The sequence below is a fragment of the Lissotriton helveticus genome, chromosome 11 (assembly GCF_964261635.1).
Source record: "Lissotriton helveticus chromosome 11, aLisHel1.1, whole genome shotgun sequence".
NCBI lineage: Eukaryota > Metazoa > Chordata > Amphibia > Caudata > Salamandridae > Lissotriton > Lissotriton helveticus.
Window position 1 is genome coordinate 602,380,509 of NC_136072.1, and position 27,620 is coordinate 602,408,128.

Genomic DNA, 27,620 nt, shown 5'->3' on the forward strand with positions numbered 1-27,620 from the left:
CATAGAAGCCAGCCATCCACCAATAACACGATCCTGCTCTGAGACTCAACCAGGAGGGTAGAAAACAATCCTAAACCTATAACAATATTATGGATGGACTACCTCGGGTCCATCCCAAAACACAAACTATAAAATCATACAGCAGGCACTAAGAATACGTTCCAAATCCTGGGTCTCATGGAAACCTCCATGTTGCCAAATAGCCCTTTTGAAGTCCCTAACCGCTATTTAACATTTTAGTACACATTGAGAGCTGTTTGCATCGTTTGAACTAATTCATTTGAATGCCTATTTTATTTTAATTTCTTATATCGCGCTGGACTCAATCCCGTAAGGGTATCTCCGCGCTTTGCCAGCCAGAACATTAACAGAGTCAATGAGATATATTAGTGGGGCTGAGATGCTTCCTGGAAGAGGAGCGTTTTTAATGCCTTTCTAAAGGACAGATGGTTGGTGGTCATTCTCACATCTGTTGGAAGTTTATTCCATAAAGCAGGGCCAACTGAGGTGAATGCTCGGTCTCCCTGTCTGGATTTTTTTGTTGCAGGGGGTTTTAGGAGAGCTTGGTTACTTGAGCGGAGTGACCGGCTGGGTTGATACAGCTCAAGTGATTGAGAGAGGTATTTAGGACTATCCCCATATAAGCATTTGTGGACCGTACAGCATATCTTGAAACTGATGCGCTGCCGTATAGGGAGCCAATGCAGCTCATCCAACAAGGGCTTAGAGGGAGTCCTTGCCGGTGCACTCATGACCAGTCTAGCCGCAGTATTCTGGACTACCTGCAAACGGCCTACTGCATCTGCATTTGCTAACGTCAGCAGGCCGTTGCAGTAGTCCAAGCGGCTAGTAACCAGGGCCTGTACGAGTGTCTTACTATAGGTGTCAGGAAGATACGGGAAGACTCGTCTTAGAAGGCCAATGGTGTGGAAGCACAATCCTGCAATGTGGTTGGTGTGTTCCTTAAGGGTCAATTTTTGATCAATTTTTACCCCTAGATTTTTAACGTGTGGCTTTGATGTTGGAACTGGACCCAGATCCAGCGGCCACCAATCTGGAGACCAAAGAAGATTTGCTTTGCCGAAGAGCATAACCTCTGTTTTTGCAACGTTACATTGGAGGCAGTTTGCGGCCATCCAATGTGACACTGCCCTCATACCCTCAGCAAAGTTTTCCTTGACTTTAGGACCAAGGGAGCTGAAAGGGTAGAGGAGCTGGGTGTCATCAGCGTAGGAAACCGGTGTGAACCCATACTTCCGCACAATCTCAGCAAGGGGGGCCACATATACATTAAACAATGTAGGGCTAAGGCATGAGCCCTGTGGCACCCCCTTCGTGAGCACCTTCGAGGTGGAACGGTAGGGGCCCAGACTAATAGATTGCGACCTCCCGGAAAGGAAGCTCTCCAGCCAGGATAATGCTAAGCCTCCAATCCCCACTCCCTGCAAACGGCTGAGGAGGATGTTATGAGACACGGTATCAAAGGCCGCGGACAGGTCCAGCAGCACTATAATCATGGAACCCCCTCTATCCTGTGACATTTTGATCTTATCAGTCACCGAGAGGAGGGCCGATTCAGTGCTGTGGTTGGGCCTGAACCCAGATTGTGATTGGTCCAGGCCCCCTGTCGCCTCGATAAAGCTGGAAATGATGGTATTGACGTGTTTCTCAGCCAGTTTGCTAATAAAAGGGAGGAGGGAAATAGGGCGAAGGTTGGAGAGCTCTGACCAAGGTAAGGTGGTGTTTTTGCGTATGGGGTTCACTACCGCTTCTTTCCAGGGTTGTGGAAGTTGTCCTTCGGCAAAGGAGAGATTCATTAGTTTTTGAATAGTGGGGCCTAGAGATTCCGTCAGGGGGAAATCATTTTAGCAGGAATCAAATCAGTGGGAGAGCCGGTCTTCATTTTGCTAATAAGTATAGTCAAATCTTGTAGAGTTATTTCTGGAATTGCATGGAGAATGGAGCCTAGTACTGGAAAATGGTGCAGTACCAGAACAGATTTATCTAGCGTTTGTCAAAAACAAACTGTTTCCAGAATATAAAATTGTCTTTCTGGAAAGGGATAACGGAAGACGATGTAGTGTGGAGTTAAATTATTTGAGAACATTGCATGCTCCAAGATCTCTGCTACATCAAACACATTCCAACGAGTTTCTTGAAAACTCATTGTGCATCATAACAGTATTGTGAAAATTCGACTGGAAATCTTCAACCTGAAATTTTTAAAAAGGCAAAAGAATGCAAAAAAACAAACAATTGAAACCTGCTACCCATAGCCATGCCAACACTTTCCTTTACCATATGGTACCTTCAGCTAACGGACATGTCTTCCCCCACTTCTTATATTTTCCCCTCTCTAGTTTCTGTTCCTTAGTCCTCTTACATCTGATTATCCTTTCTCTTCGCATCGCCTTTAATATATAACTGCAACCCCCACCAACCTCTCATTTCTTGCCTGTTGGTAAAATGCTACCTATAATCTAGATTCTACCTCCAAATTGTTATTTATTTCCTGCTGCCCTCCACCTGTCCAATCACCTCTGCTTCTTCTCAATAGAGGACGCCAAACAAACTCTTTGCCACTTTCCTTGTGATCTGCCAACAATGTAATCTCTTTGCACAAATTGGAAGTTAAAATAAGGTGTTTTCCAGTGAATATTTGTCTCAAAATATTCATTATTCTTTGTCGACTCTCAAGCAGTTAAAATATATTGCTAATGGTGGTGGAGTGAAAATGAGCGATTGAGTGAGCAGGTTCATTGAAAAAAGGTGTATTTCCAAAGTACAATTTACAATACAAGTAAATGAAGAGAGCTTTAATAAAGTCAATTAAACATGCACTTCCACAGGCATACCTTATTGAAGAGACAGTTGAAATCCACATGAACACACTCCCCAGATAAAGAGTCAAAAAGGATATTTTCTCCATGCCGGTCTCCGAGTCCTAGAATATATCCAACCATTGACATAACTGCTGTGGATCGACAGTACGCAGATCGGCTACTGTACCTGGAGAGAATGAAGATCAGATGCAGAAAAACCAATATAAGAGATAAAAAGCACCACTTTGATGTGCACACTTCACTATCGTCGTGGATAAAAAGTTAGTTATTACAAAGGTATGTATAATCAAATACACTTTATAAATGCATAAAATGCACAGTGATACCACAAGAACCTGAGTGTTACCCGGTGAGAGTTGAAAAATGTGAAACACTGACATTGATGTAGTTGGTTTTCCTAATCACTTTGATAGTTTATGATTCTCACAAACAGATTCTCTAAGGACTCAAAAGTGACCCAATTTTAAGGTTAACCACACGTCGCTTGTTTTCTCTACATTTTATAAGGACTTCTGCACTTCAATTGTTATAGTAACATATCAAAAGCAAAAGTAGTGTAGCATTAATAAAACCACTTATTTATTTCAGGAGAAAAATTATTTACAACTTCATTTACATTTCAAGATTCATAGTGTGTGCTACTGAGCTAGCATAGTAATTGTGGAGATTTAAAAAAGTGGCTTGAACATTGTATTTTTATAATGTTCTATTGTACATTTAAAAATACTCATGTCATGCTGAATACAAGCTTACTGTAAGCAGTTCAGCCATTGCTAAATGAAATAAATAAGACATTTTGATCTGTATTCATTTCTGCAGACCAAGGCTTTAGTGATTCACTTCACTGGGTCGCAGCACCTTCAACTTTGTCTAAGCTTTACAGACCCAACAAGTATGTTCCAGAGATAAAAAGCAAGAGTGTTCTGAGTGACCTATGCTTGCATTGTTCACCCTGGCACAATAGTTAGAGACCTAATGTCGGAGTGAGAAATATAGATTTGCAGAAAGGAATCAATGGAGGCTTGAAGCAGATAAGGGTAATTCAATGGCACTGTTTAGTTTTAATCATTAAGAAAAGTTTTAGTTGTCAACGCCAGAAGAACAGTGCTCCATTCTTTACACAAAGATACTTGTCCTTGAATGTCATGTTTCTCTAGTACCCAGGGCTCAGAAAATGCATAGAGCTGTCAGTATAAGCTGTACAGAAAGCCAGGCTACTCTTTCGGAACTCTTAAAACACAGGTAAAAGGCAAGTATGTTCTTATAATTATCCTAATGTTTATAAATTAAATACTTATTTTGCCTTTAAACTAGCATGTTCTATGAAATTTTAAGTTTACTCATATGTTGATTTAAGTGACCCTTACGTTTGTTTTGTGGCAGCATCCTTTTTAGGTTTCGCCTGGCGAACAGCTGCGCAGCAGCGTTTCGCGCAGGCGAAATCTTTTGAGAATAGTATGTGGTGGCTGTCCCGCCTCTGTCTTCCATTGGCTAGCTCCATAAATGGAGGCTAGCTATTGGAAGAGAGAGGCGTCCGTCATTGTGCGAGGCGATTCGTGGGCGTTCCGTCGAATTTTTCTCATCCCGCCCCTTTGTGACGTCATTCCGGTGGTGGGCGGATGTTATATTTTTTTTTTGTCTCGGCATGTTGGTTTCATTTCCAACGTGTGCTTTGCAGGGGTGGGCTGCGCGATTTCACTTTCCAAGAGCTAGCAGGTAAGCAGCATATTTTTATCCCGTTCCCGCCCCCCCTCCCGCTGTCCGTGAGCCTGTTACCACCCCCCCTCCCGCTGTCCGTGTGCCCGTCCCCGCCCCCTCCCGCTGTCTGTGTGCCCGTTAACCCGCCCCCCCTCCCGCTGTCCGTGTGCCCGTCCCCCCTCCCGCTGTACGTGTGCCCGTCCCCCCTCCCGCTGTACGTGTGCCCGTTCCCCCTCCCGCTGTCCGTGAGTAGTATTCCTTCACCAGTTCACACCGCGCACGTGTGAGCTCTTCTGTCACGCTGATGGATTGTGTACATAGTGCACACGGATCTTTCTGAGCAGTAGAAGGAGGTGTGCAAACAGAGCCTGCGTGTAGCGCACACCAGTGTATGCTAGGCACATGCGTGTGTCCCTGTAGCAGCAGGCGCTCGCCCTACAGAGAGTCTCCATGTCTACAGGGGCCCAGAGGGTGAGAGAGGCTTCACTCTTCCAGAGAGTCAGCTCGGTGGGAGGTTCCCAGAGCTGCTGCTGTGATGTACTGTGCTCGCTTCATAGCTCTCCAGGGTCGAACCCGCTCGCCTGCCTTGCTGGGGTCACCTCGGAGCGCGCGCCGGGCGTCGTCACTGAGGCATGCGGCTTCTGCTTTACTATCTGTCCTCAGATTTATGGCGGCTTAGGCTGATGCGAGCCAGCCCCCGTGTCCTCATGCAAAGGCGACCTCTGGCTCAGAGGGAGGGCCGTTCTCTTCATGAATGCGTTGTTGTTCCTCTCGGTCTCACTCGGGCACTGTGACAGCTCTGTTATTCTTAGCCAGCAGGTCGTGATTCCCACACAGCGCTTCACCACCGACTGGGAAAGAAGGTCGACCCCATGTGCAGAGAACGCCAGGCGCGGCCCAGAAGCCTAGGGGCGCAGGCACCAGACGCCAATGTGCTGAGCCCGTTCCCGCCCCCCCCTCCCGCTGTCCGTGTGCCCGTCCCTGCCCCCCCTCCCGCTGTCTGTGTGCCCGTCCCCACCCCCCCTCCCGCTGTCTGTGTGCCCGTTAACCTGCCCCCCCCCCCCGCTGTCCGTGTGCCCGTCGCCCCTCCCGCTGTCCGTGTGCCCGTCCCCCCTCCCGTCAGCACCGTGTCCCGGGACAGCCTGCGCAGCTTCCAGCACACCAAGCCGGTGGGCAGCTACCTCATCGGCCGCAAGCTGGGCGAGGGCTCCTTCGCCAAGGTGCGCGAGGGCCTGCACGTGGTCACCGGGGAGAATGTAAGGGCCCGCGTTTGGTGGTACCCGGGAGGGGTGGCGGGCAATGAGGGGTCTGTCGGTGCTGTCCAGATAAGTAGCATTGTAGTAGAGTTGTTGGGAGAGTGTAGTTGGGGGGTTGTCTCGCACCAAAATGCTTTATTTTGAGCCCCTGACTTAGTGTGAAATGGTGTGGAAAAGACGAGGACACGGTTTTTGGTCTCAGTCCCGAGTTATGCCAAAAGGATAGCTTCTCGGGTTAGTGCCTGGGTGAAACTTTGCAGACATTAGTTTAGTGATGAGGATAAGGGTGCCCAAAACGTTGCCCAAACCTTTTGTGCATGTTATTTTGACGGCCATGCAGGTTGAGCCACGTGCAAAAAGCTGCCCCATACTGTGCGCACTTTTGGATTGAACCGGTTGTTTAACATAAAACAGGAGATTGGACGACACAACGCAGATAGGAAGAATACAATACACAGGATAAAAAATAGTAATGGGGACATCTCCTCTGCCCATCGTGACGCCCAGAGGGTTGGGGCCTCTGCAGCTTCGAGGCGAGTCCAGGGAGCTGGTCCGCCCGAGGACATGCCGGGAGGCTCACACTGCTCTCCCGCTGTTGTGCTGGGTGTCTGTAGGGCATGGCGGAGCGCTGCCAGTGTCACCGTGTTGACGGCAGCGGCAGAGACTGGTAACATGTTCGCCAATGCTACACCCAGTGAGCACAGCTGATGGCCTGCCTTCTAGGCGCCCTTTCCTCGTCTGTTCAGCAGACAGCACCCAGTAGAGGTGTTCTGCGAGCTGCAGGATATTGCACTGGTTTGTTAGATAAACTCACAGGAAGCAACTCGTGCCCTAGTGACAGATCACCTGGTCACCATTTGCAAGCTCTTGAGTTACTGCGGCAGCAGCTGGTAACTGTTACCAGTCGCCGGTAGTACACTGTAATATTATGTTGTAGCTTAATGTACAGCACTGAATACTAGGGCATTGCTGGCATGCACACAGCGCGACCAGAAACACGTCCGTTATCTGTGTTCCGTCCGGCATCGTAATGTTATATTGTTGCATGCTGTGTAGCGCAGAGTTTTTTTTTTGCGATGCTTGCATGCTGACAGCGCAAACAAACACATCCATTTGGCGTGATCAGTAGCATAGTTTGGTTTATTGGTACTGCTTTTATTGGTATGTTCCGATGCTGTAGTTTGTCTTTACGTATAGCGCCTTGGGTAGTTATGCAGGTGACGCTAGTACAGCCAATGCTTGTGCACTCTGGGGATCGTAGCCATGTTCAGAGCTGAAGTGCTTGAGCAAATGTCACTTTCAGACTTTGTAGAGCAAAGCTTTGAACGTGCGTAGTAGTCTCACTACAGAGGCAAACAACTACGCGGCACACGCAGAGTCCCTTGGCAGCGCTGCTGCATGAAGCTATTGGCATTGTAAATGACAATGCCATTTATTCATCTGTTTTCAAAACCAACACATAAATAAAAAGTTTGTCATTTACAATGCCAATAGCTCTAACTTTTCCGAAGGCGAAACCATTGCATTGTAAATGCTTGTTATGGGCTTGTTGGAGATATAGAAGGGTAAGAAGTTTGCCGTTATGAATTTCTAAGGATGGATCAATTATGGTTTTAATCAGATTTTAAATGTTTAAAAAACATTTTAGAAATTTTGGTATTTATGTAAATGGATTTATCATAATATTTGTTATGAGACTGTACTTTTATGATCTGTTTATAAATGGATCGAATAAAGATTTAAATGGAAATGGAATGGATTTAAGTGTGTACAAAATGAGAAGTACATTTTTCTTGCATGCACAAAATAGAAGAATTTGTGTTTGAAAGAAAATGTTCATTTATCTGGACGAAAACATTATTTAAATTTACAGTTTAAATGAAAATTCAATTGTCAATGAAACCATTTACACTTTTCCTTTACATTTCAGGAAACATACAGGCGTATGAAAGCTGGAACTGAGAAAGACCTCATTTTCGTTATTGAGGGAACTCAAGATTGAAACGTAACTATATTAGTCCATATGAAAAGAGCATTTTAGAATTATAGGCACACGTGAAAGTTACTACTGCTGAGCTTCATTTGCTGTGGGCTGCTGTGCTGCTTGAAGTACTCAACTGCACTGCGCTTCTGGGAAGGACTGCTTTTCAGCTTGTTGCCTGCTGCTACCTGACTGCTGGAAAGACTCTGCCTTCCCTCCAAGTGATCTCCAAGGGCCTGCTGGCTTGCCCCCGTCTTGAAGCCGTACGGCCATCAAAGTATTTGTTGGCACTTTCCTTGCACTACTGCAAATGGCCTGTTATGAGAGAATTAATGGTCCGCTCTGCAAGGATCAAGAACTCAGCGTTTAAGGTAGTCAGCGCTGGACCGTCCTGCAGCTGGGCTCAGAGCTCCATGTTGATTTCATTTAAGGACCCGCGCTTCACTCGCGAACGCTGCGGAGTTCTGATTGGCAGCAGTGTTTCAACTTCACCGCATCTCTTGGTGGAAGCGTCACCATAGCAACGTGTTGCACCGCTTAAGCCAGAGGGAGGCTGTTGCAACTACTATAAGCGTTCAGTGTCGCACTCTGGGCAAGCGTGACTTGGCGCAGCCCCCTTGCACTTGGCCTGAGGAAGGTGATCTTCGGTGGCTTTCCTCAACCCTGCTGCCTCGTCTGAGAAGGTACTTACAGTAAACAGACCCGAGCGAGCACTGTCAGCTGTGCTGGGCTCCTTGCAGACTGCTGAACTGTATTCAGTGTGTAGGTCTCGGGGGACACATACGGGTCTCCCGTATCCATGATTTGGGTGCAATCGAACAAATAGTAATTGTCTATCGCATACTTGACGATCCTCTGTGGGGACCCAATCCAATGCAACTCAGTTGACGCGACCGTAAGGAATCTGCCTAGAATGAGTGTTCTCTCAAAGCTCAGAACTGTAAAGCACTATAAGATTGATTGTACTTGGAAAAGCTCATAACTTGAGAACAACTTATTGGATTTTTGTTGTTTTAGTCTTGTTTTGTTCAAAATAGAATAGGCTAGATTACTAAACATGTGTTGAGTCTTTTTGTGGTGTATTCATTGTGGTACTGTGGGGGCATGCTGAACAAATACTTTACACATTGCCTCTTTTGATAAGCCTGCCTGCTCTCTGACAAGCTACCAGATGCTGAGCACAGGTTATCTCAGTTGTGTATCTAGCTTACCCTGGCTAGGGTGGCGGGTTCTGTCTGGCCAGGGTGTATACCTTAGCCAACCAGAAAACCAATTTCCAATACTGATACAGCCTAGGACGATCTGATCCTGTTGAGCCCGGAAGCCAGGTAAGAAAGTCTTGCACTGGTACTCTAGACATATCATTTTCAGGGGAAAGGGAAGATGGCGGGCTGATCCCGCCCTGATTAGCACTCTGAGACATCTCCCACACCTCTGTTTCTCTCCACACAGCAGGGAGCCAGCATAACCTGTAACTCTCCTCACAGTTACCATTTGGTCCTGCCCTCAACGGCGGGGGAATCTTCTGCACCCCAAGCATCTCTCCAGTCGTAGCCTCGGACACACACGCAGCTTTTCAGGCACATACTAGGCTGCCTGCTGCAGGTACGGGCAGCGAGGTGGCAAAGCCACTGACATCACAGCTGTGCCAAGGTCGACTCACAGCATCCAATCACCACAAGGGCTCCTCCGCGCTCAAGCGTCCAGCGTGGAGGCCGGGGACACGGACTGCTGCAGTAGGGACAGCAGCTGCAGGAATTGACTCTTCTGGGTTAACAGTAACGGCAATGAAGGCAAGTGAAACCGGCGCTTGCCTGTGTGCTCCAGAGAGAGTTTGTGGCTCCCGGGCAGGGAGGCCAATCCTCAGGCTCCTGCAGTCTGGCAACGTGAATGGCCTGCTGCATGTCTGCAACGAGGAAAACATGGAGAACACTGCAGCATCGATGGCAGATGTGCTGGTGAGTGCAGTACAGCACACTAATGGCACATAGGGGGAGAACTCTCCACTATGCCGCAAACGAGGACTACAGTCGACCAGGCCAAACTTGAAGGTACAGATCCTAACTATATCATCAGTGCTAATAATGACAATGCCTCAGCCAATATTGACAATCTCTCAGCCTCTTCCGGGGGGGGGGGGGGGGGGGGGGGGGAGGGGGCTCATGCTAACACCGAGGGATGGTCAGGCCCCTGCTTCCAATGCTATAGGGGCTAGCCCAGGATCAGGCCCGGATTACCAAGGGTATCACGCCAAGCAGGGAGAGGCACAGTAGAAAGCTCACAAAGAACAGATACAGTACAACAGGCTGTAGAAAGTACTAATGGGTTGGGGGCCAGTGTGACTACCACTCCTCCTAATATCAGCAGCAATAGATGGCCTTGTGCAGGCTTAGACAGAACACAGAGCCAGTCCAGAGAATTGGAGGGGATAATGGATTGCTCTGGGATAGCGGGTCTAGCTGGTTCAAGGGTAGAACGAGGCCCCAATAACCAGCTATACTAGGCTTCCGCTTGTTTAGGGGACAAAGACGCCAGGACGGAGGACCTCCCGGAGGAAAAAGCAAGTAAAAACCAAAATTGCTAAGAGCCTCAGTGGCTTTAAAAAAGCGAACTATATCAGTGACCGTAACAGCTTGGCCACAACACGCTCCAAAGGGGGGCCCAAGGAGAGCCCTTTGCGTAAGCGAATTTCCTCCAAAGGAGAGGTTAAGGCCGTGATATTACAGCTGTCTGATAAAGGCTCTGCCTCCCAATCTCACTCACCCCAGCCTGGAGCGGTCATTTAGAGAATACCAGATGCAAGTCCCAATCTTAAGCTCGATAACAGCATAAGCGGAGTTCTGGAGTCCACCGGCAGCTCGCCTTCATGGGGAACTCCCCCAGCGTAATCTGGAAGTGATGTTACCGATCAGTATGAACAGGGGGACTTAACTGGTGTTAAAGAGCCATCTTTGTCTACAATCCTCCAGTGCTTGCAGAATCAAAGAGCAGAGGCGCAGGAATTTTTAATGCCCAGGTCAGAGCAAATAATGTGGCAATGCATCAGGCGCTGTCAGATTTTATGTGCAGGTCAGCAGCACTCTCATCGAAGGTAGCTCAGCTCCAACACCGAGTGGACGGCACAGAAGAAATCGGCTCAGCAAAGGTAAAAACAATCAATGAACAAGGGAGACAACTCACACTCATCCAAAGCAAAGTTTAAAACTTGGAAAATAGGCAGCACCAAAACAACCGGAGTCTTTTTGGCATACCAGAGGGGAAGGAAGGGAGCGATCTCAGATCATATGTCTTTAATCTGTTCCAGAAAGCTTTCTCAGATCTAGCATACTGGGATATAGATTCTCCCCGTCCTATTCTGATCTACGTCGGCAACTTTCTATTTTAAAGCCCGACCACCAGCACCTATAACAGTCAACTCTATGTCCATCTCCGTCCAAACAGACTTATTCAAGACCACAATGGACAGACGCTGGAAGATGAGACAGGTAATAGACCCGTTAAAGGCCTTGGGGGTGCAGGTGTTCCTGCAAGAACCAGCACAACTGAAGGTCATCAAGGATGGTTGATCGCTGTTCTTTCACTCTGAACAGGACAGTTCTCGGGCCCTGAGCAAATGGCAATAAGTGTTCTTGCACTGCAACTACGGGTTGCAGGGTCAATTTTGGCAGGCTGCTATACAGCACTCTCTTTGGAACTATTGCTATGAAGAGAAGTCAGGACTAAAGTATGTTAAAACTTTAGGAGCACCAGAAAAGGCGAAGCGGAGTTTGACAGATTCTTTTTTTTTGAGTGGTGTGGGAAAGGGTAGGGGAGGAGGGGCGGTCTCGGTGGTGACCCAAAAGGGCAGTCATTCCAGCGACAGCAAAGGGAGAGGATGATTCCTTTTCCGGGCACAGGGAGGGTTGGGGGGGGGGGCTTTCGGTGGTAGGAGGGGCCAAGGGGAGGATGCAACTTACTTCTTGTTTTCTATATTGTATTTCAGGGGGTTGGGGGTCATGGGCAACCTTAAGGGTCAGAACAGTTGGAGATGGACCTTAGAATGTTACAAAGATGGGTGGAGGGGAGTCTATGTGATATCACGGATAGGGAAGGGTAGACCAAACTGGGATCAGCACAATGTTTAGTTTAAAATACAACATGGGCACAAGGGTACATGTTTGAGGGGGTATGTATCGAGATATGCCCCAAGAAAACTTCAGATCATAACCCTGCTATGCAGATGGCACATGTAGGGGGGAATAATCAACGCTTATTTACATTTCCACATAATCTTCTTGCTAACATTGTGTATTGGGGATATATAAGGTGTTCACTAATAGAATACTGACGAATAAACAAGAGCTCTGTCCCTGTTGCAACTACATGGGACTGCAAGAGGCATACATCAGGGCGATTACACTCCGATTTATTCTAAATTCTAACAAGCAAATGCTGCATGAAACCGATAAATGTCAGCGGGACTGTGTGGCATTAGCACTGCAGCATGCACAGGTGATCCTCACTAAAGACACACATGAACAGGCTGTATACCTAAGGCTGATGGTTTCTGCCATTCCAGGCGTCGTCGGCCCGGCTTGCTTGAATCCTGATGGAGCAGTGAGCATTGCACCATCAGGATTCAAGCAAGCCGGGCCGACGACGGCTGAAATGCCAGAAACCGGTCCCCGGAAGCTTGTTTCCTTCCCAGTATAAGAATTGGCTTGGTAGTTTGGTTTGCCCTGTTCCCATCATGCACTGGGACCGGAACAGACTAATTTGCATATAGCCAGGTTCTGAGCTGGGATGGTGCAGTGAGCTAAAAAACGGTGATGGATAAAGCCCTGATCTTTGGACTGGGTAAGAGTGGTCTGCTTAATTCAGACACTCTGTTCATCACCACCCCCTTTTCTGAATCAAATGAGGCAATGGCATCGGATCCCTCTGAGCATTCTGGGCCGCTGTAATATGATCCAGATGAACATACTGCTGAAGTTTCTGTATCTATTTCGATCAATACCTCTTACGGGTTCCGGATTCTTTATTCAAACATTTGGAAGGGGCAGTCAGTAGCTTTATCTGGGGGTATAGGAGGGCCAGACGTGCTATTCGCTTTTTGAAACTAACTTACTCAAAGGGAGGATTTAAACTACCAGATTTTAAGTAATTCTTTTAGGCATCCTTCATCAGTCGGATCCAAAGCCTATTAATGGGGAGGAAACCGGGACTGACCATGCTCGCACATCAACTGGCGCTAAGCTTGGATACTAGCTATCTGCTGCACAAATTAACAGACCCTAATTACTTCAAGAGGGTCAGATTTAAGGTAATTAGATATGTAGTCATGATCTGGTGTGAAATCTGCAATACATTTTCTATACCAGTAGTTCATCCCTATACTCCATTATGGGCGAATCCAGCATTGCCCGACATATTCCATGATACAATCAGGGAGGCCTGGGGCCATCTGGGCATACACAGTGTTGGGCAACTGTATGATGCACAGGGGTTCCGGACGTTTGCATCACTTCAGGATACATATGGGGTCCCGTAACACAACTTTTTTAACTACCTGCAGGTGAGGGATTATTTCTCACATTGTTGTGAATTCAATAATAATCAAGAAACACCCGAAATCCTCACAAATTCCTATCAGCCTTCAGGGGACCAAATTGTAATAAACATAAGCACAATGTACAAGAAATATATCTTGTGTGCTTAGGACGACAATACACATTTGGCAGTATCTCGTAAACGTAGTTACGCCAAATGAAATACAGGAGGCACTTGCAATAGTGGACAATTCATCTCGGTCAGCCTTAAGCTACAGCAATTTAGAACAATCTGTATGCTAGATCATACACCAAACCGTATTTCTAAATGGGCAGTATCCGGAACCCCTGATCGGTCACAGTGTTGCCTCTATGCAGCTGACATAGTCCACATGCTTATCGAATGTCCGGTTCTTAAGGAATTCTGGGATAGCCTACGCCGACTGATTTCAGTGTAATTGGGGTATGAATTTCACTTGAGCAATAAGGATAATCATGTTGGGTCGCAAGCCAGGGTCTAATGTCAGCCTTAGCTCACTAATTGCGATTATAATTATCAGCTGTCGCTTATGCATAGCTAGGGCATGGATTGATTGTGCACCACCAAAAGCAGCTGAATTCTGGGCAATGTTACTTCAAACTTTTGAACGCGAAGTCGCAGTTGCGAATACCAGGGGGGTTAGATCAACTAAAAGAGTCAAGAGGATCTGGTCTTACATGCGATGGGTCTAGATCTGTTCCATTATTTTGCATGTATCGAAATCCCTGAAATCAATGTTTCTGTCTACAGCATTCTCTTCGCTGGCTGGCTTTCTCTAATCCTTACGCACTATCTCTCTTCCGCCCCTCTCCCATCAATCTCTTTTTTTTACATTTTTTTTTTTTTACTGCTAGTATTGAATTGTAATATTGTGATTAATCCATGATATTGTAACAACCTAATGTATCAATTGTTCTGAGCCTTGGTAAAATCAAATAAAAAATAAATTTTCGTATTCAATATTTGTCCAGTCAGCAAGTTGCTTTATTCAAGGTATGCGGTTGCAATCTCCGAACAGATGACCATCAGATGAAATTGCGAGTTTTAGGTGATGTTACATGAACTCTTTGATGGTTCCAGTGATCTGCAAAACCCACATGCGCATGGCTCATTGGAAATGCCCAGGCCTCCTGTACCGCATCTTAAAGTTTTTTTTTTCCGTCAGGGAATACGAATCCGTCAATTTATCAAGGACTTAACTCTGTTGTTCTTACTGAGGCCTGTCTGTATTGGTATTCCGTCTCTTAATGGTGTGGAAAGGGATAACTTTTAAATGACAGTCTCACGTGCACATTAGTGTTTGTTACTTAGTTTAGGAGCATCATCTGCCTATGATTACTTTTTAATCTAGTATTTTACCAGATGTGCGAAGTGAGAACGTGACCGTTTTTGTTCCCATGATGTAGAAACGAGGCTGCTGTTTGACTCACAAGCATGTATTTGCATCCTTAGATAACTTTGTGATATGAATCATGTTTTAAAATGCATATTCGTTTAGTGCGCCTTGAGGGTTCACTTACCACCTCAGAGTGAGCTTGCATTGCCTTTTTTTTCGCATTTGAAGTACATTATAGAATAATTTCGCTAGCATTCATGCATATTGTTTAAAGTAGTAATCACGTAAAATTTTTACTTATTTGATTCGCTCGACCCTTGTTGTCTAATCTGTTAAGATAAAATCAAATATAAACATTATAGTTAAGCCTTCTAAACACTTCCTTGCACCCTTTCTCATTTGGGACACGAAGGCAACTGTGTGTGGCTCCTGTGTAAAAAATATTCCAGCATACTACTGAAAATCCTATTTGAGGGGGTTCACCTTTTTATTAGTCTCTGGCAGCTTACAAAATACATAGATGTGGCGTTTATGACTATGAGATCGTGTTAAACATCTGACCTTGAGACTCCTCCAACAAAATAGAAAATCTGCAGGGTCTTTATTAAATAATTTTAGTTTATAGATCCACCTCAGCCACCAGTAAATCCAGTAATCTTTCTGTAATGTTGACAACAGCTAGTAGTTCTGACACACTTAGTATTACTTGGAGACCTTAATATTAATTTAGATTCTTCTTGCTCACCATGGGCTGATAAATTTAGGGATCTTTTAAATTTCAGGCCTAGTCCCCCACTACCAACCTAAATGAAAGGCAACGCTTTTGATGTAATTTATTTCTACTGATTACCAAGCCTCTCAACCATATCCTTTAAGGGGGCCAGTCCGCTTTTGCTCACTTTTCTCCTGCTTTTTTAACAAACAGTTAAAAAATGTGACTGCTTCCACACACTCAAAAGTACAGTAGTTAAAATCAAATTTCGAAGGAAGCACTAGTACAGCCGGTTCCAGCACTAAAGTTGATGGAAGATGGACTCATACAATAATTTTGCTATAGCCAGCTATGTGCATCTGTGGTCTATATAGCCAGTGGGTCTCCAGCCTTTTCTATAGTGCGAGCTGCTACTGCTCAAGAAAAATCCTTTAGCGTGAATAGCAAATTTAATGGCTGTAAAAGTAGCATCTTTTTACGTTAATCTAGCGATCAGTTTAAGGAGTATTATCAGCAGTAACCACTCAAGCTGTTAAGGTGACTAAGCGCTTCAAAGGTATTTAGCAAACACTACCTTTTGTTTTCGTCAGACTATTACCTCCACTAGTGCGTGGAATCACCTCCTTTACTGCTTTCAAAAAGGAACTCTGACTCAGATGAATTTAACTTTATTTACAGCGCCGCTCCTACCAGTGTAGGGTGGCAGAGCACTTTACATCACACTCCTTACACTGAGACAGTTACTCATATGTGTGTAAATCTTTGTATAGGAAATGTTACATACAACAAATGACTACAAGGTGTTTGACTGACATGACATCCATACTAGTACGCAGTATAGTTTAATAGTGATTGGTTTGGAGAAACACACTGAAATTAGAATGTAATATCATGATTGGGGGTTCTCTTCAATAAACAGAATTGATTTCTATTCAAATGAACCCTTTTTGCAAACATAGGGTAATCAGTCTGGTGAAAACATGAACGTTAATAGCTCACTGTTCTATTTTAGGATTTTGACTTATAAACTGCAAGTATCAAAAGGATCTCACTGACTAAAGCAGTAACCCACTGACCCATTTACATTATGTGCACTTTGTGATCTGGATGGTACATGTTAATTGCAGCAGGCACATTAGCCCTCTGTGCTACCTTTCCATGAGTCAAAAGCTCCACTTGACAAAACTCCATCTATCTCTAGGAAGAACATTAATCACCGGAGTTATCATGACATTTTTATTGTTGCCTAAACCTGCTAGCGGCCAGGCCTGCTCAGCGCTGTTTATGAATATTCTATCTCTGACGCATTGCATTTTGAATTTGAAGGCGCAGTTGCATGCTCATATATGTTAGACAATTTTAGCGTACTGGTGCTGCCTCATTGGAAGTGTACCTCAATTGCAGTATTATCAGAGGGGCGCTAGAATACAGGACAAATGCATTTTAATGCTGTGATGTGGACACTAGCATTAACATGTGTTAGCCGAAAGCCTGATGCGGCCCTACCCTAACCCAGCCCTGAAACTGCATTTGTTAAAGTTTTCATGTTAATTGCAGCACCCATTGTGAGCTGAAATTAACATGAAAACTTGAACAAATGCACACTATCAACCCACAGCCCAGCTCTATTAAGAAAAGAAATGCAGCAACATAGTTGCCAAGGTTTCAAATTGACATGTGGGACGGTTTCAAACCTGCCTTAACAACATTCACCTGGATCTGTTGGTGAGAAAATGCACCGTCTTTTCACTTTTTTAAGCAAGTTTGGAGTGATATTTGGCGCTGCACCTACATGCGCGGTCTGGTTACTGGCGCACATAGCCTTGGTTGCAGCGCACATAGACCTTACACTGCCGCACACAGAGGAAAAATATTAGAGGGAACATTGCACATGAGTAATAAAAGCATCTGGAGACTCACAGGGCAACTTAAGCTCTTTTCTCACTCTAAGTTCTTTAAGGTTCTGCAATTAACGACCAGGCTCTTTGCTTACTATTAATCGTCTCTGGAAAGCAACGCAATTCTGAACACATCCTGCAGGTTCTCTTTCCACTCCCCAATGTCAATGCTTTAATTTCAACTGAAGTTCTTACAGACAAAAGCTGCTTTAAAAAGCACAGTGCTAAAATGAGCTAGCTGAAAATAAAAAACCATTTTGGAAACAAAGATGCATGCAATATAATTCTTCTTACTTGGGAAAGAAAGAGATGGATATGTTGGAAGGAACTGAGTTAGATCATCTAATTCTTTTAAGAACGACACAAAACGGAGCGGACTAAAAAGTTAAACCTTAAAGGTAGAAATTGTTACATGCTGAGAGTACCCGCTAACACCTTGTCAGTTCATTCTTCAGGGTGTATGAGCTATTAGCTTTTAATATTGGATTATTTTTTGCATCTGCCGGACAATTAATATGTTAATCAAACTAATAATAGCGGCAGCTATAGTACTGACCAAGAAGTAGGATCCGGAAAGGTCCTTAAGAACCATTCATGAAAAACAGGAGGATGTCGTGGCATAAGAACTTCTTTGAACATTTTCATCTTCTCTTGAATTGGCGCTCCCTTTGGTAGCATGTATTGACGGAGCTCTTTCCCAGTCATATATAACCCTATAAAAAAATAACAATATTTTTACATGTATAGTAGAAAAAGGACAAGGAGGAGTGAGTTTAACAATCAGAGATCTACGTCTGTAAAACTGTTGGGAGTGGGGAATAACGTGAAACAATTTGTAGCTATGATCTTATCCAATTATTTTGTAGCAAATACCAATATGACAGCAAGAAAATCTTCCTTGATCTCCAAAATATTAGAAAACGTCTAACATGTTGTCCATTTTACCCGTTCACTGAATACGTCATTGGGGACTCCAATTTCCAGTCTTACTAGACAGGGCTAGCTCTTTTCTCTTCATCATAACAGCACGTAAAGGAAATGGCTTTGAAAAAGCATGGGTGTGGAACTTATTTTTTTCAAAGGAAGAAAACTTTTACTCTAAGCAACAGCATCATCATTTAATATGTAACTGATGTTGAGAACGTGCCAGTAGCCTGGAAAAAAGGGAGCACAGATAATGGATTCCAAGTCAAAAATGTAATTTTCACAGTTGGAAGAGGATTACTACCAGTAGCAAGCCCAGACCTTTGTATCTAAAATGCCACCATTGTCCATGCTTTGAATAACAAGTTTCCCTGCACATCTTTGCATTGCCGGTATAGACCCCGGCACCACCAAGTATCCATTGCCTGACCCTTCACCATGTCGCCCAGTGAGCAGAAATGTTGTAAGGCTGATCACTTTTCTTGGCACTTGGAAATGAAAAGTAACACTCCTCCTAAGCTTGCTAAGAAAATGGGTTATACAACTATTCTAAATTAAACACATCGGTAAAACAAGTAGGTGTTATGAGCATAGTGAAAAGGCTCTGTTGCTAGGATGATTTTCAAACTTCAGTCGGCTTCTCGAGATAGTTGACCAAGGCTTGACATTGGAGGAAGTGCATTTATATAGGTGACAAATTCACAGTGATCTATGCTGCTTACCGTAAACATGTTATTGGACAACCAATGCTTGCTGATTTGATTTTCTGGACCATTGTTTCAGTTGCCTATAGTACACACATGTCGGAAGGTCAGACACCCTAACTTTAATGTAATTGTAACACCTGCAATGTAATCCCTTTTTGGGGGCTACGTATCGGGTGGACTACCACATGCTGAATTAAATGAAGTTTATCCTTCAATATGGCAGATGTGCCAGCCCTTAATGTGGGAACAGTATCCAAATACAGTTAATAGTGGCACCCAACTACCAATGCCTGAGTTTTGATTGACAAAAGAGGCCTTCTCTTCTTAAGTTTCTGTAACTGGAACAAAGAGTTCTTCAAGCGTACATGTCGCCAAGAGTATACATTTCCCTTTTGTGCAGTGCTTGTTGAATCTTAATAGTGTACATGTACCCACTGCATACATTTATAAACCAAGGGCTTAGTGTTTATGATATAACCAAGCTGCCTAACCTAACCATTAAAGAATAAGGGTGACTTTTGAGACTTTCATTACAGGCTACTCCAAAGATAATTCTACTATAATAATGTAATGTTGACATACAGTCCAGCTTATAACATGATGTACTCTAACAAAAAAAACCACATTGTTATAGGAGGCTTGCTCAATTAATGTTACTTTAAGATATTCCCCCTCTCCGTCTACTTTAACTTTAGATTGAAGCAAGGTCTATAGCTTTCCGAGTTTTCTATCACAAAAATCCTAGTTAATTGCAAGCTAAGCCCTGGTTTGAAGACGATCTAGGAATGAAGGATAAGCTTCAAAAACAGATTGAATTTAGACCAGTAGTTAAATAGTGGGATGTGGTCAGCAAATGAAGTTGGGGGACTGAGTGGGATGACTTGTCAAGAAACGGGCAATTCGTTGTGAGGACTGCACAGGTAATGGGTCCACATTCGCCCTCTACTAGGCACCAAGAACCCCATTGTAGCGCTCCACAGTCTCTGTCGGAGTAGAGCAGTCCATAGCCTACTCAAGGGTGGTAGTGTTGGCTGTTAATTACCATTCGCTGGTATACAGTAATAACACAAATTAATTGTCCAGTCTGTGATTTTTCTATAGAAAAGTAAAAGTACATTTATTACACTCACATTACTCAAAACTATGCAGTACTTTACAAACATACATAAGGCTGGTGAAAATTCCTATGACAACATTACATTTGACCCTTAAAGGGTCATGACCCACAAAGTCACAGGACACCCCCTTCATTTTTAAATAAAACATTTAACCATATAGGGGGGTGTCACTTTGCATTAGGTCAATGTCTCATTTAAAGATTGGAATCAAGTTACGGTAATACCTCATTCCTTCACGGATGTCGGTAACCATAATTCCTCCTCTGCACTTATCCTGAGTAATCAGGTATTGCAATAAGGCGCTAGAATCATCAATAATTAAACATTACAGCCTCTCAGGAATATGACCTACTGTCTGGATTAAGAACCCTTTAAAGATAGCATTGTAAATAATATGTTTGTATGAAGCATTACCTAAAATCATTGTGAATAACACTTTGAAATAAGGCATTGCCAAATCATTATGAATAGAACTTTTCAATAAAGTATTGTAATAGCCATCACACAAACACATTTAAATAATGTGTTTTCAAAGATCACCCATGTGTCTGTATCCTTTTTTCGGTCTCGCATAGGCAGCGTTTGCGCAATCTCTTCAAGACATGCTGTATTCAGGTATGGACTTGAAGCTCCACCCACTCCCCACCCATCTTTTTAATTGTCTGCTGTCAGTGCCCTTTGTAAATGTTGGATTTAGATTTTTAGATTTTTGTTAATAGGCTTATTAGTCCCTCCTTAGTACCTCCCTGTCTTCTGTTACCTCCCAAAAGGACTGGCCCTTTTACATGTATTGTTACTTGGTATGCTCTATTAACAGTCTGTCTGCACTATTTTCTTACATGCCTTTTGCCTGCCTGCAGCTAGGATACCTCTCCCTCAACACAATGTTTTTTGTTTGTTTGTTTGTTTTTAGCAGCAAAAGCTTGCCTTTCGTCTTCGTGAGAATTGCTCCATTCCAAGGAAAGGTGTGGCTTGGAAAACTCAATTTTTTCAACATTTTATGCTTTTAATAAGCAGTGCGGCACAGGCAGCATGCTGCGCTGCTTACTAAAAGCATAAAATATTGAAAAAAAAAAGAGTTTGCCGAGCAGCGCCTTTATCTTATTCAGTGCCGCTAGGCAAAGTCTGTTGGGCATTATGCAAGCCCCGCCTCGCCCCATTCCAATGAAAGGCCAGCTAACCAAACTAAATGTTTTCAATATTTTATGCTTTTAATAAGCAGTGCGGCACAGGCAGCATGCTGCGCTGCTTACTAAAAGCATAAAATATTGGAAAAAAAAAGAGTTTGCCGAGCAGCGCCTTTATCTTATTCAGTGCCGCTAGGCAAAGTCTGTTGGGCATTATGCAAGCCCCGCCTCGCCCCATTACAATGAAAGGCCAGCTAACCAAACTAAATGTTTTCAATATTTTATGCTTTTAATAAGCAGTGCGGCACAGGCAGCATGCTGCGCTGCTTACTAAAAGCATAAAATATTGGAAAAAAAAAGAGTTTGCCGAGCAGCGCCTTTATCTTATTCAGTGCCGCTAGGCAAAGTCTGTTGGGCATTATGCAAGCCCCGCCTCGCCCCATTACAATGAAAGGCCAGCTAACCAAACTAAATGTTTTCAATATTTTATGCTTTTAGTAAGCAGCGCGGCACAGGCGGCATGCGGCGCTGCTTACTAGAAGCATAAAATATTGGGGGGAAAAAAGTTTTCTGAGCCTTGCCATTTTTTTATTCCGCGCCACTCGACAAACTCTGCTGGGCTTTCTGCAAGCCCTGCCTCACAACTGTCTGCAACCTAAAGGTTTATCTCAATATCAGCACCGCAGAGGAAACAGCAAAACGGCCGAGATAAGGTATTATTAATTTATTTATTTCACTTATTTTTCGTCTCCTGACCTCCACTGCCTGCTCCTAATCTCTGTTTCCCCCACGCCCCCTTCTCCCTCCCACAGCTCCTCTTCTCCCACTCGGCGCACAGCCTCACACTCTGTGCTTTAAAAATTAATTGCAATTCAATAGGTCTAGCAATTACTCGAGTTTGAGCTATTGGCGTTGCCTTTTGTTTATGTTGTGGTTTTTAAAACATAAATAAAAGACATTGGTATTTAAAAGCTAATAGGTTAACCTCTTGCAAATGCGAGACCTATTGCATTGCAAATGCTGGTTTACAATTTCTAGGCCATAGAACCTGTAGGCATAAACTTAAACCCTAGAGGGCGCTGCACTCCCAGATGTAGAGCTGATGCTCCAGCCTGGGAAGAATTACAACAACAAAAAAGCCAAGGAAATCCTGGGATGGTTCTTCTTTACTCTACCCTTCAAACTTATGGTCTGCACCTTTAAAATAAATCTTGGGGTTACTGAAGGGGAGCTAAGGCACTTCTGCTACTTCCCTGCATTCTCTATCTATAGTTGGTGGTGGCCTACTTCATCCTTGGGCCACCACATGAAGTAGGAAATATGCTTTGTCAATTTCAAGCCAAGCAGGGTATTATGGGGCTCTCCCCCAGGAAGAGTGAATGATAATAAGCTGCTCCAGCCTTTTGTTTTTCCTGTGCCTAGCAGCATCTGCCTTTTCTTTCCTTTGTTCATATATTGGGGGTAACCACACCCACCAGGACACCTTGCCAGTCTCCAAGTGTTTGGAGAAGCCCAGGGAGCCCCAACCCAGGGACCCCCTGAACAGGGAGCACTTCCCTGTGCTGTCGCCTGAGCCAGCAGTTCTCCTCACCTGCCCGCTCCGGTGGGCAAGGCCCTGCTGTTGGTGGTGGCAGCCTGTTCCCCTCAGACACGGGACTGGGGAGTGTGGCTGGCCCACCACCAGTGGTAGGAGTGCAGCAGTACTTCCCCGTCCACCTGCATGCTATCAGGGCCTGGAGTTGGGAATGTCAGGCCTTGCCTCCCTCTATTTCTCCCTCGGTTTAGAACAACAGCATTCTTTCTTTGTGTGGGGTGGCCATTGTTCCTGCTGCTGGAGATAAATGTAATTAACTTGGCACAGCAGGGTGACAAAAGACCTCAGGTCTGATCCTGAGCTAAGCAACAGAAATAGGACAATCCTGGATGACCCATAAGCTGAACAGATAACTCTAATATTTGGGTTTGGCACACAGATTCCACCCCAGTTCGATAGGTCACTGGTCTCTGTAGGCCAAGGAGAAGCGAAACGTCCCGCTAAGGCAGTTTTTGTATAATGGAGTGTCACTGCACACAAGACAGTAAACCACACTGACTTTCCCTATGAGTATACACTAACACTATAAGGCTAACCCAGGTCAATAGCCAATCCTGCAGAGTCCCCTCTACGCCAGGCTACGTGTGCCCAGTTAATGGGCTCCGTATTACAGGAGTCTCACAGGCACAGCCCTCACACGTGAGCACAAATGTTCACGTATAACAAGCCAGGTGCCCCATACCCTTACTGCGTTGCAGCGGCCTTATCTTAAAAGGCAGACACTGGTGGCAAACAAGTGTAGTCCATGTACTGTGAATTTACCTTGGGTGAGTCACCAGTTGTGAGGCTCACCCACAGAAGGAAAATGTTAAAAACCAGGTCATCAAAGACCAAAAAACCTAAGTAGCATTTTTAAAAGCTGAGAATAAGGACAGCAACCCTTACGTGTTCATTGTTCTAAAAGCGAGGATTGGACTTTAAGCGCCCTCACTGGGCCATGAGCTAAACCCAAATATTGTACAGTTAACTGACTAACGTTTTTATTTAAAGTAATAATTTGTTCAGAGACCCTGGTGCCTCTTGTTGAGTTGCATTTTATGCGGACTTCTATTTTGTGGCTGTTTCGCTCTAATAATAGAAAAGCAGTGTAACATTTCTACTAAAAATGTGCCTGTTCAGTACTTCTCAGGATCTCAATTAAATACAAAGGGTGCACATTGAGGCACTACAATCCTCTGAAGCCCACCCTGACCTCCCGGAGTGGGGGAGGAGAAGGCGGGGCCACTCTGAAGAAAGTGCTATGTAGCGCCATCACTACTGCTGTGCGGGACACATTCAGGCACTACAACCCCTAGTAGTCCCCAGTGAGTGGCGAGAGTGGAGCAGAAGGAGGCGGGCCACTGTGAAGAACACCCTATAAAGCACCATCACAAATTCCACTGTGCAGGAAATGCACGGGCAAAGCCCGGATCAAGCGCTGGCCCGTCTTTGTCCGGAAGAGGCTAGGCTGGCCCACCCCTGGAGGGGCTGCGATTCTGTACTATGGGCACTGCTGTTTTGTGGAAAGACTCAATTTAAACAAATATTTAAAAAAATGTACACCCCTAGTAAGGGATTTAGAGACTGAGCTATGTTAAAGTAGCAACATTATTTCCATGTTTCTATGACACACTGTTTAAGATCAGTGGACAACTTTATTCTCTTTGTTTTTCTATTCCTTTCTCACCTATGTTACACGGACTTATTGTGATTAGTAAATATGGGAACATGGAAAGGAGTGGAACCACTTCAGGACTCGAGGAAGCAATTAAATGATACTCAAAAAGCAGGCGCAAACTGTACACTAAATTAGATTGATATACTCATAGAGGAGGTAGAAACATTTTTAAGTAGAGGAAAGGGTCCTGGCATCCCTTTGCATAAATTATCCCCTAGAATTCCAGGAATATTTAGAAATAGAAATACAAATCCCATGGTATCATGCTCAAAATCCACATCTGTAGGAAATAATGGCACTGTTGTAGAACTTAAATCCATCTAGCAGCAACTTAACAACTCATCAGAAATGGCTCCACAAGTGCAGCGTGATAGAATAATCATATGTAGCAATAGAAATGTCACACATTTTTTTCACCCCATCCAGGCTACCACATTATACACAAAGACACACTTCATAAGGTGGACAAGAGGTTTGCAATTGTTTACCTCAACACATGGTGGGAATGTTTCTCTATGCACACTCAGTCTTGCTTGCTACTTAAATGTCTATAGAAGTATTCAAAGGAAGGAAGTCTGTTTATTGGAAAAGCAGATAAATAGGGAAGTATGTGAGCTGGCATCCTAAGGTGGACAATCACTACACATTTAAAAAAAAAAATGTAAAACCCCAAAATTAAGGCTGTGGTGTCCTCTCTCGTGTGAGAAAGCTCATTGTTGAGAGCCTACAAGAAAACGTACGGTTCCACAGCTGAGAATATGACAACATGGGTTTCAAATAAAGTGCTAATAGGGTTGAGGTGGAGATTGTAAAACTGGAATTAGATCATTTGGTAGCAGAACAACCAGCGTCCCGGCAATTCTGCATGACCCTATGTATAGCTTGATCACCAGGACTTATTAAACTTTCTCCTGGTTGTACAACCCAATGCAGACCTCAATAAAGTGGAGGAAACTATGTAAGCTCTACATAACTCAGTATTCCTACGAGAGAATCATGTTTCATACAGTTAAAACTGACTTACTTTTAGGATTTTTTTCCCATGTACTCTTAGAAATTCCACGCGATAGTTTGCATGAGATTGACACTATGGCATAAGACTTTACTCGCACCTGATTGCAAGATGCTGCAGCCAGAAGAATCGCAGTCACAGTGAGTTGATCCCACAGCATACTGGTTTTGAATAACCTGCACCAGTTACCAAAAGAGAAGCAGATACATTTCACTGTATTGTGCCTGGCCCATTGGCAGTGCAAAACCTGGACACCGGTTTTCTTTATAGAAAAAAACAAAGCAGTTTTTCAACTATAAAAAACAGAAAGTTTGTTTTGGCAAATTGAAAAGCTATGGTGGCCCAAGACATCAACTCAAGTTGCATGGGATGCTCTTCCTGCTTGTACACGGATGCACATCTTCAGATTGGCATCAAAGACAAGAGTTAATAAAAGGACTGACAACCTTTTAACGCTCCATTAAATATTAAAGTTTGTACCCTCTAACCTTCAACATCAACATTTCTATTATCAATGACAATATTACAAATCAAAAGCGCGTTTAGAACACTTTATCATAATATATTACTAACTCCTAAGTGCTTTTGTAAAAATATGTTATTAATAATGGTGTGACTTAGGCATAGGTTACCCTTAAGTTTTTTTTTAAACTGTTTTTATTTATCAAAAACCCTTAAGTTTATTGGTAGAAAACAGAAGTCACACCTATGTGGGCCATTTACCCCAATGAACTACCACCTCATTCAATATAAGGGTATCAGGGAACACTTTACCTTTATCTTTGTATAACTTGTTCAGGATATGTCTTAAGCCGGCTGTATTGTTCACCCATTCAATTATACCGCATTCGTCATTGAGTGGAATGACTGCATAGGTGCGAATGTGGAGTTCTCGCCTTCGTGACTCTGCATCCTTTCGTAGGCACTTTATAGGAAATAATCATAATAATAATATCATCATTATTGCATAGAAATCTACGTATACATCTAAAGAAGCTATATATACACTATAATCTTATGATACATAAATGCTAACAGCGATATTGCAACAACATTGTATTGGAATATAACTTGTCCAGGGATCTTCAGTGTTCATCAACAGATTCATAAACTGAGACAGTAAATGAAAGAGTCTCAACGCAATTATAAATCATGTTTCCTAAAGAATGTCAGTACTACACTGAAACTTCCAAAAAAGGTAGAATACAAAAATAAACGAACATTTTAAGTCAAAAGGGTCCAAAATCCATCTATTCGAAACATCACCTATTAACATCATTCCACTTGACCAACAATCTAATCTGACGTATTTTTAGGACAAACAATCATTACATATTTTCAAAGCATATTTAAACCTTGTTAATCAAGGAGTTGAACTCCATAAGTCGGCAGTCCTTCCTGAGATCATCTTTTGGTTTACACATCATGATGTATAATTTGCCATCTGAGCCCTTCAACGAGATCTTCTTGGGTTTCTGTAGGGAGGCTAAAATTTCCACCTGCATCAAAAACAGAAAATGATAACACAATAATGGCAGGTTTAAAAGAGTGAAGCCAACACCATGAACAACTGAGTAATTGGTTGCTTTTTTAGCACAAAGCACTGTCTGATCAAAAAAGTATTTACGACGCGCAATCAGCTAAGTACTGTGCTCATAATCAATGGTACTGCACTCAAATAACGTGTTGGAGGTTTGGGTGTGCTTTGGAATAGAATATTGTTTCTTTACTGTTCTTTTGTTCACATTTGTGTTTTTCATTAGCTTGGCACTGATGGAAAAGAATACTAGTTTTCACAGGAATCACAGAATTGTAACAGATTTTATTCAATGAACCACTGCTATATTTCATACAACCCAGTACAAAAATGTGTTGCTTGGAACAGTTTGTTCAGAGGAACACTGTACAGCTCAAAAATGTAAAATGTTGCTGCAGAGAAACTAGTTCAGGAAAAGGGTTGGAGTCGAAAGAAAATAGTGGCCTCCATTCTACTGATCATCACTGTGTGTACCTGCTGTAAATCATCTTGTGCTCTCCACTGCACATCACTCTGTGTTCACATGAAGCACAGTTGCTAATTAAAAACCAGCTATGGACATGCAGAGCTGCAGTCATACAATGTCCTGGAGGCCATTCCATTGAACTATCTTGTAAAGCCATCATGCTTTGGAAAATGGCAGCCAAATAAT

General features: G+C 43.8%; 1 protein-coding gene across 2 annotated transcripts in view; it reads right to left on the minus strand.

The window, feature by feature from the left end:
- ATR (ATR checkpoint kinase) overlaps positions 1-27,620 on the minus strand; it is a 340,021-nt gene that overhangs the window by 12,109 nt on the left and 300,292 nt on the right. For both annotated transcript variants that reach the window (XM_078666419.1, XM_078666418.1), the window contains exons 41-44: positions 26,787-26,930; positions 26,206-26,356; positions 17,849-18,005; positions 2,856-3,009 (exon numbers count right to left, since the gene is read on the minus strand). In XM_078666419.1, the coding sequence (XP_078522545.1) occupies positions 2,856-3,009; positions 17,849-18,005; positions 26,206-26,356; positions 26,787-26,930 (606 nt within the window). The remainder of the gene's footprint in view (positions 1-2,855; positions 3,010-17,848; positions 18,006-26,205; positions 26,357-26,786; positions 26,931-27,620) is intronic.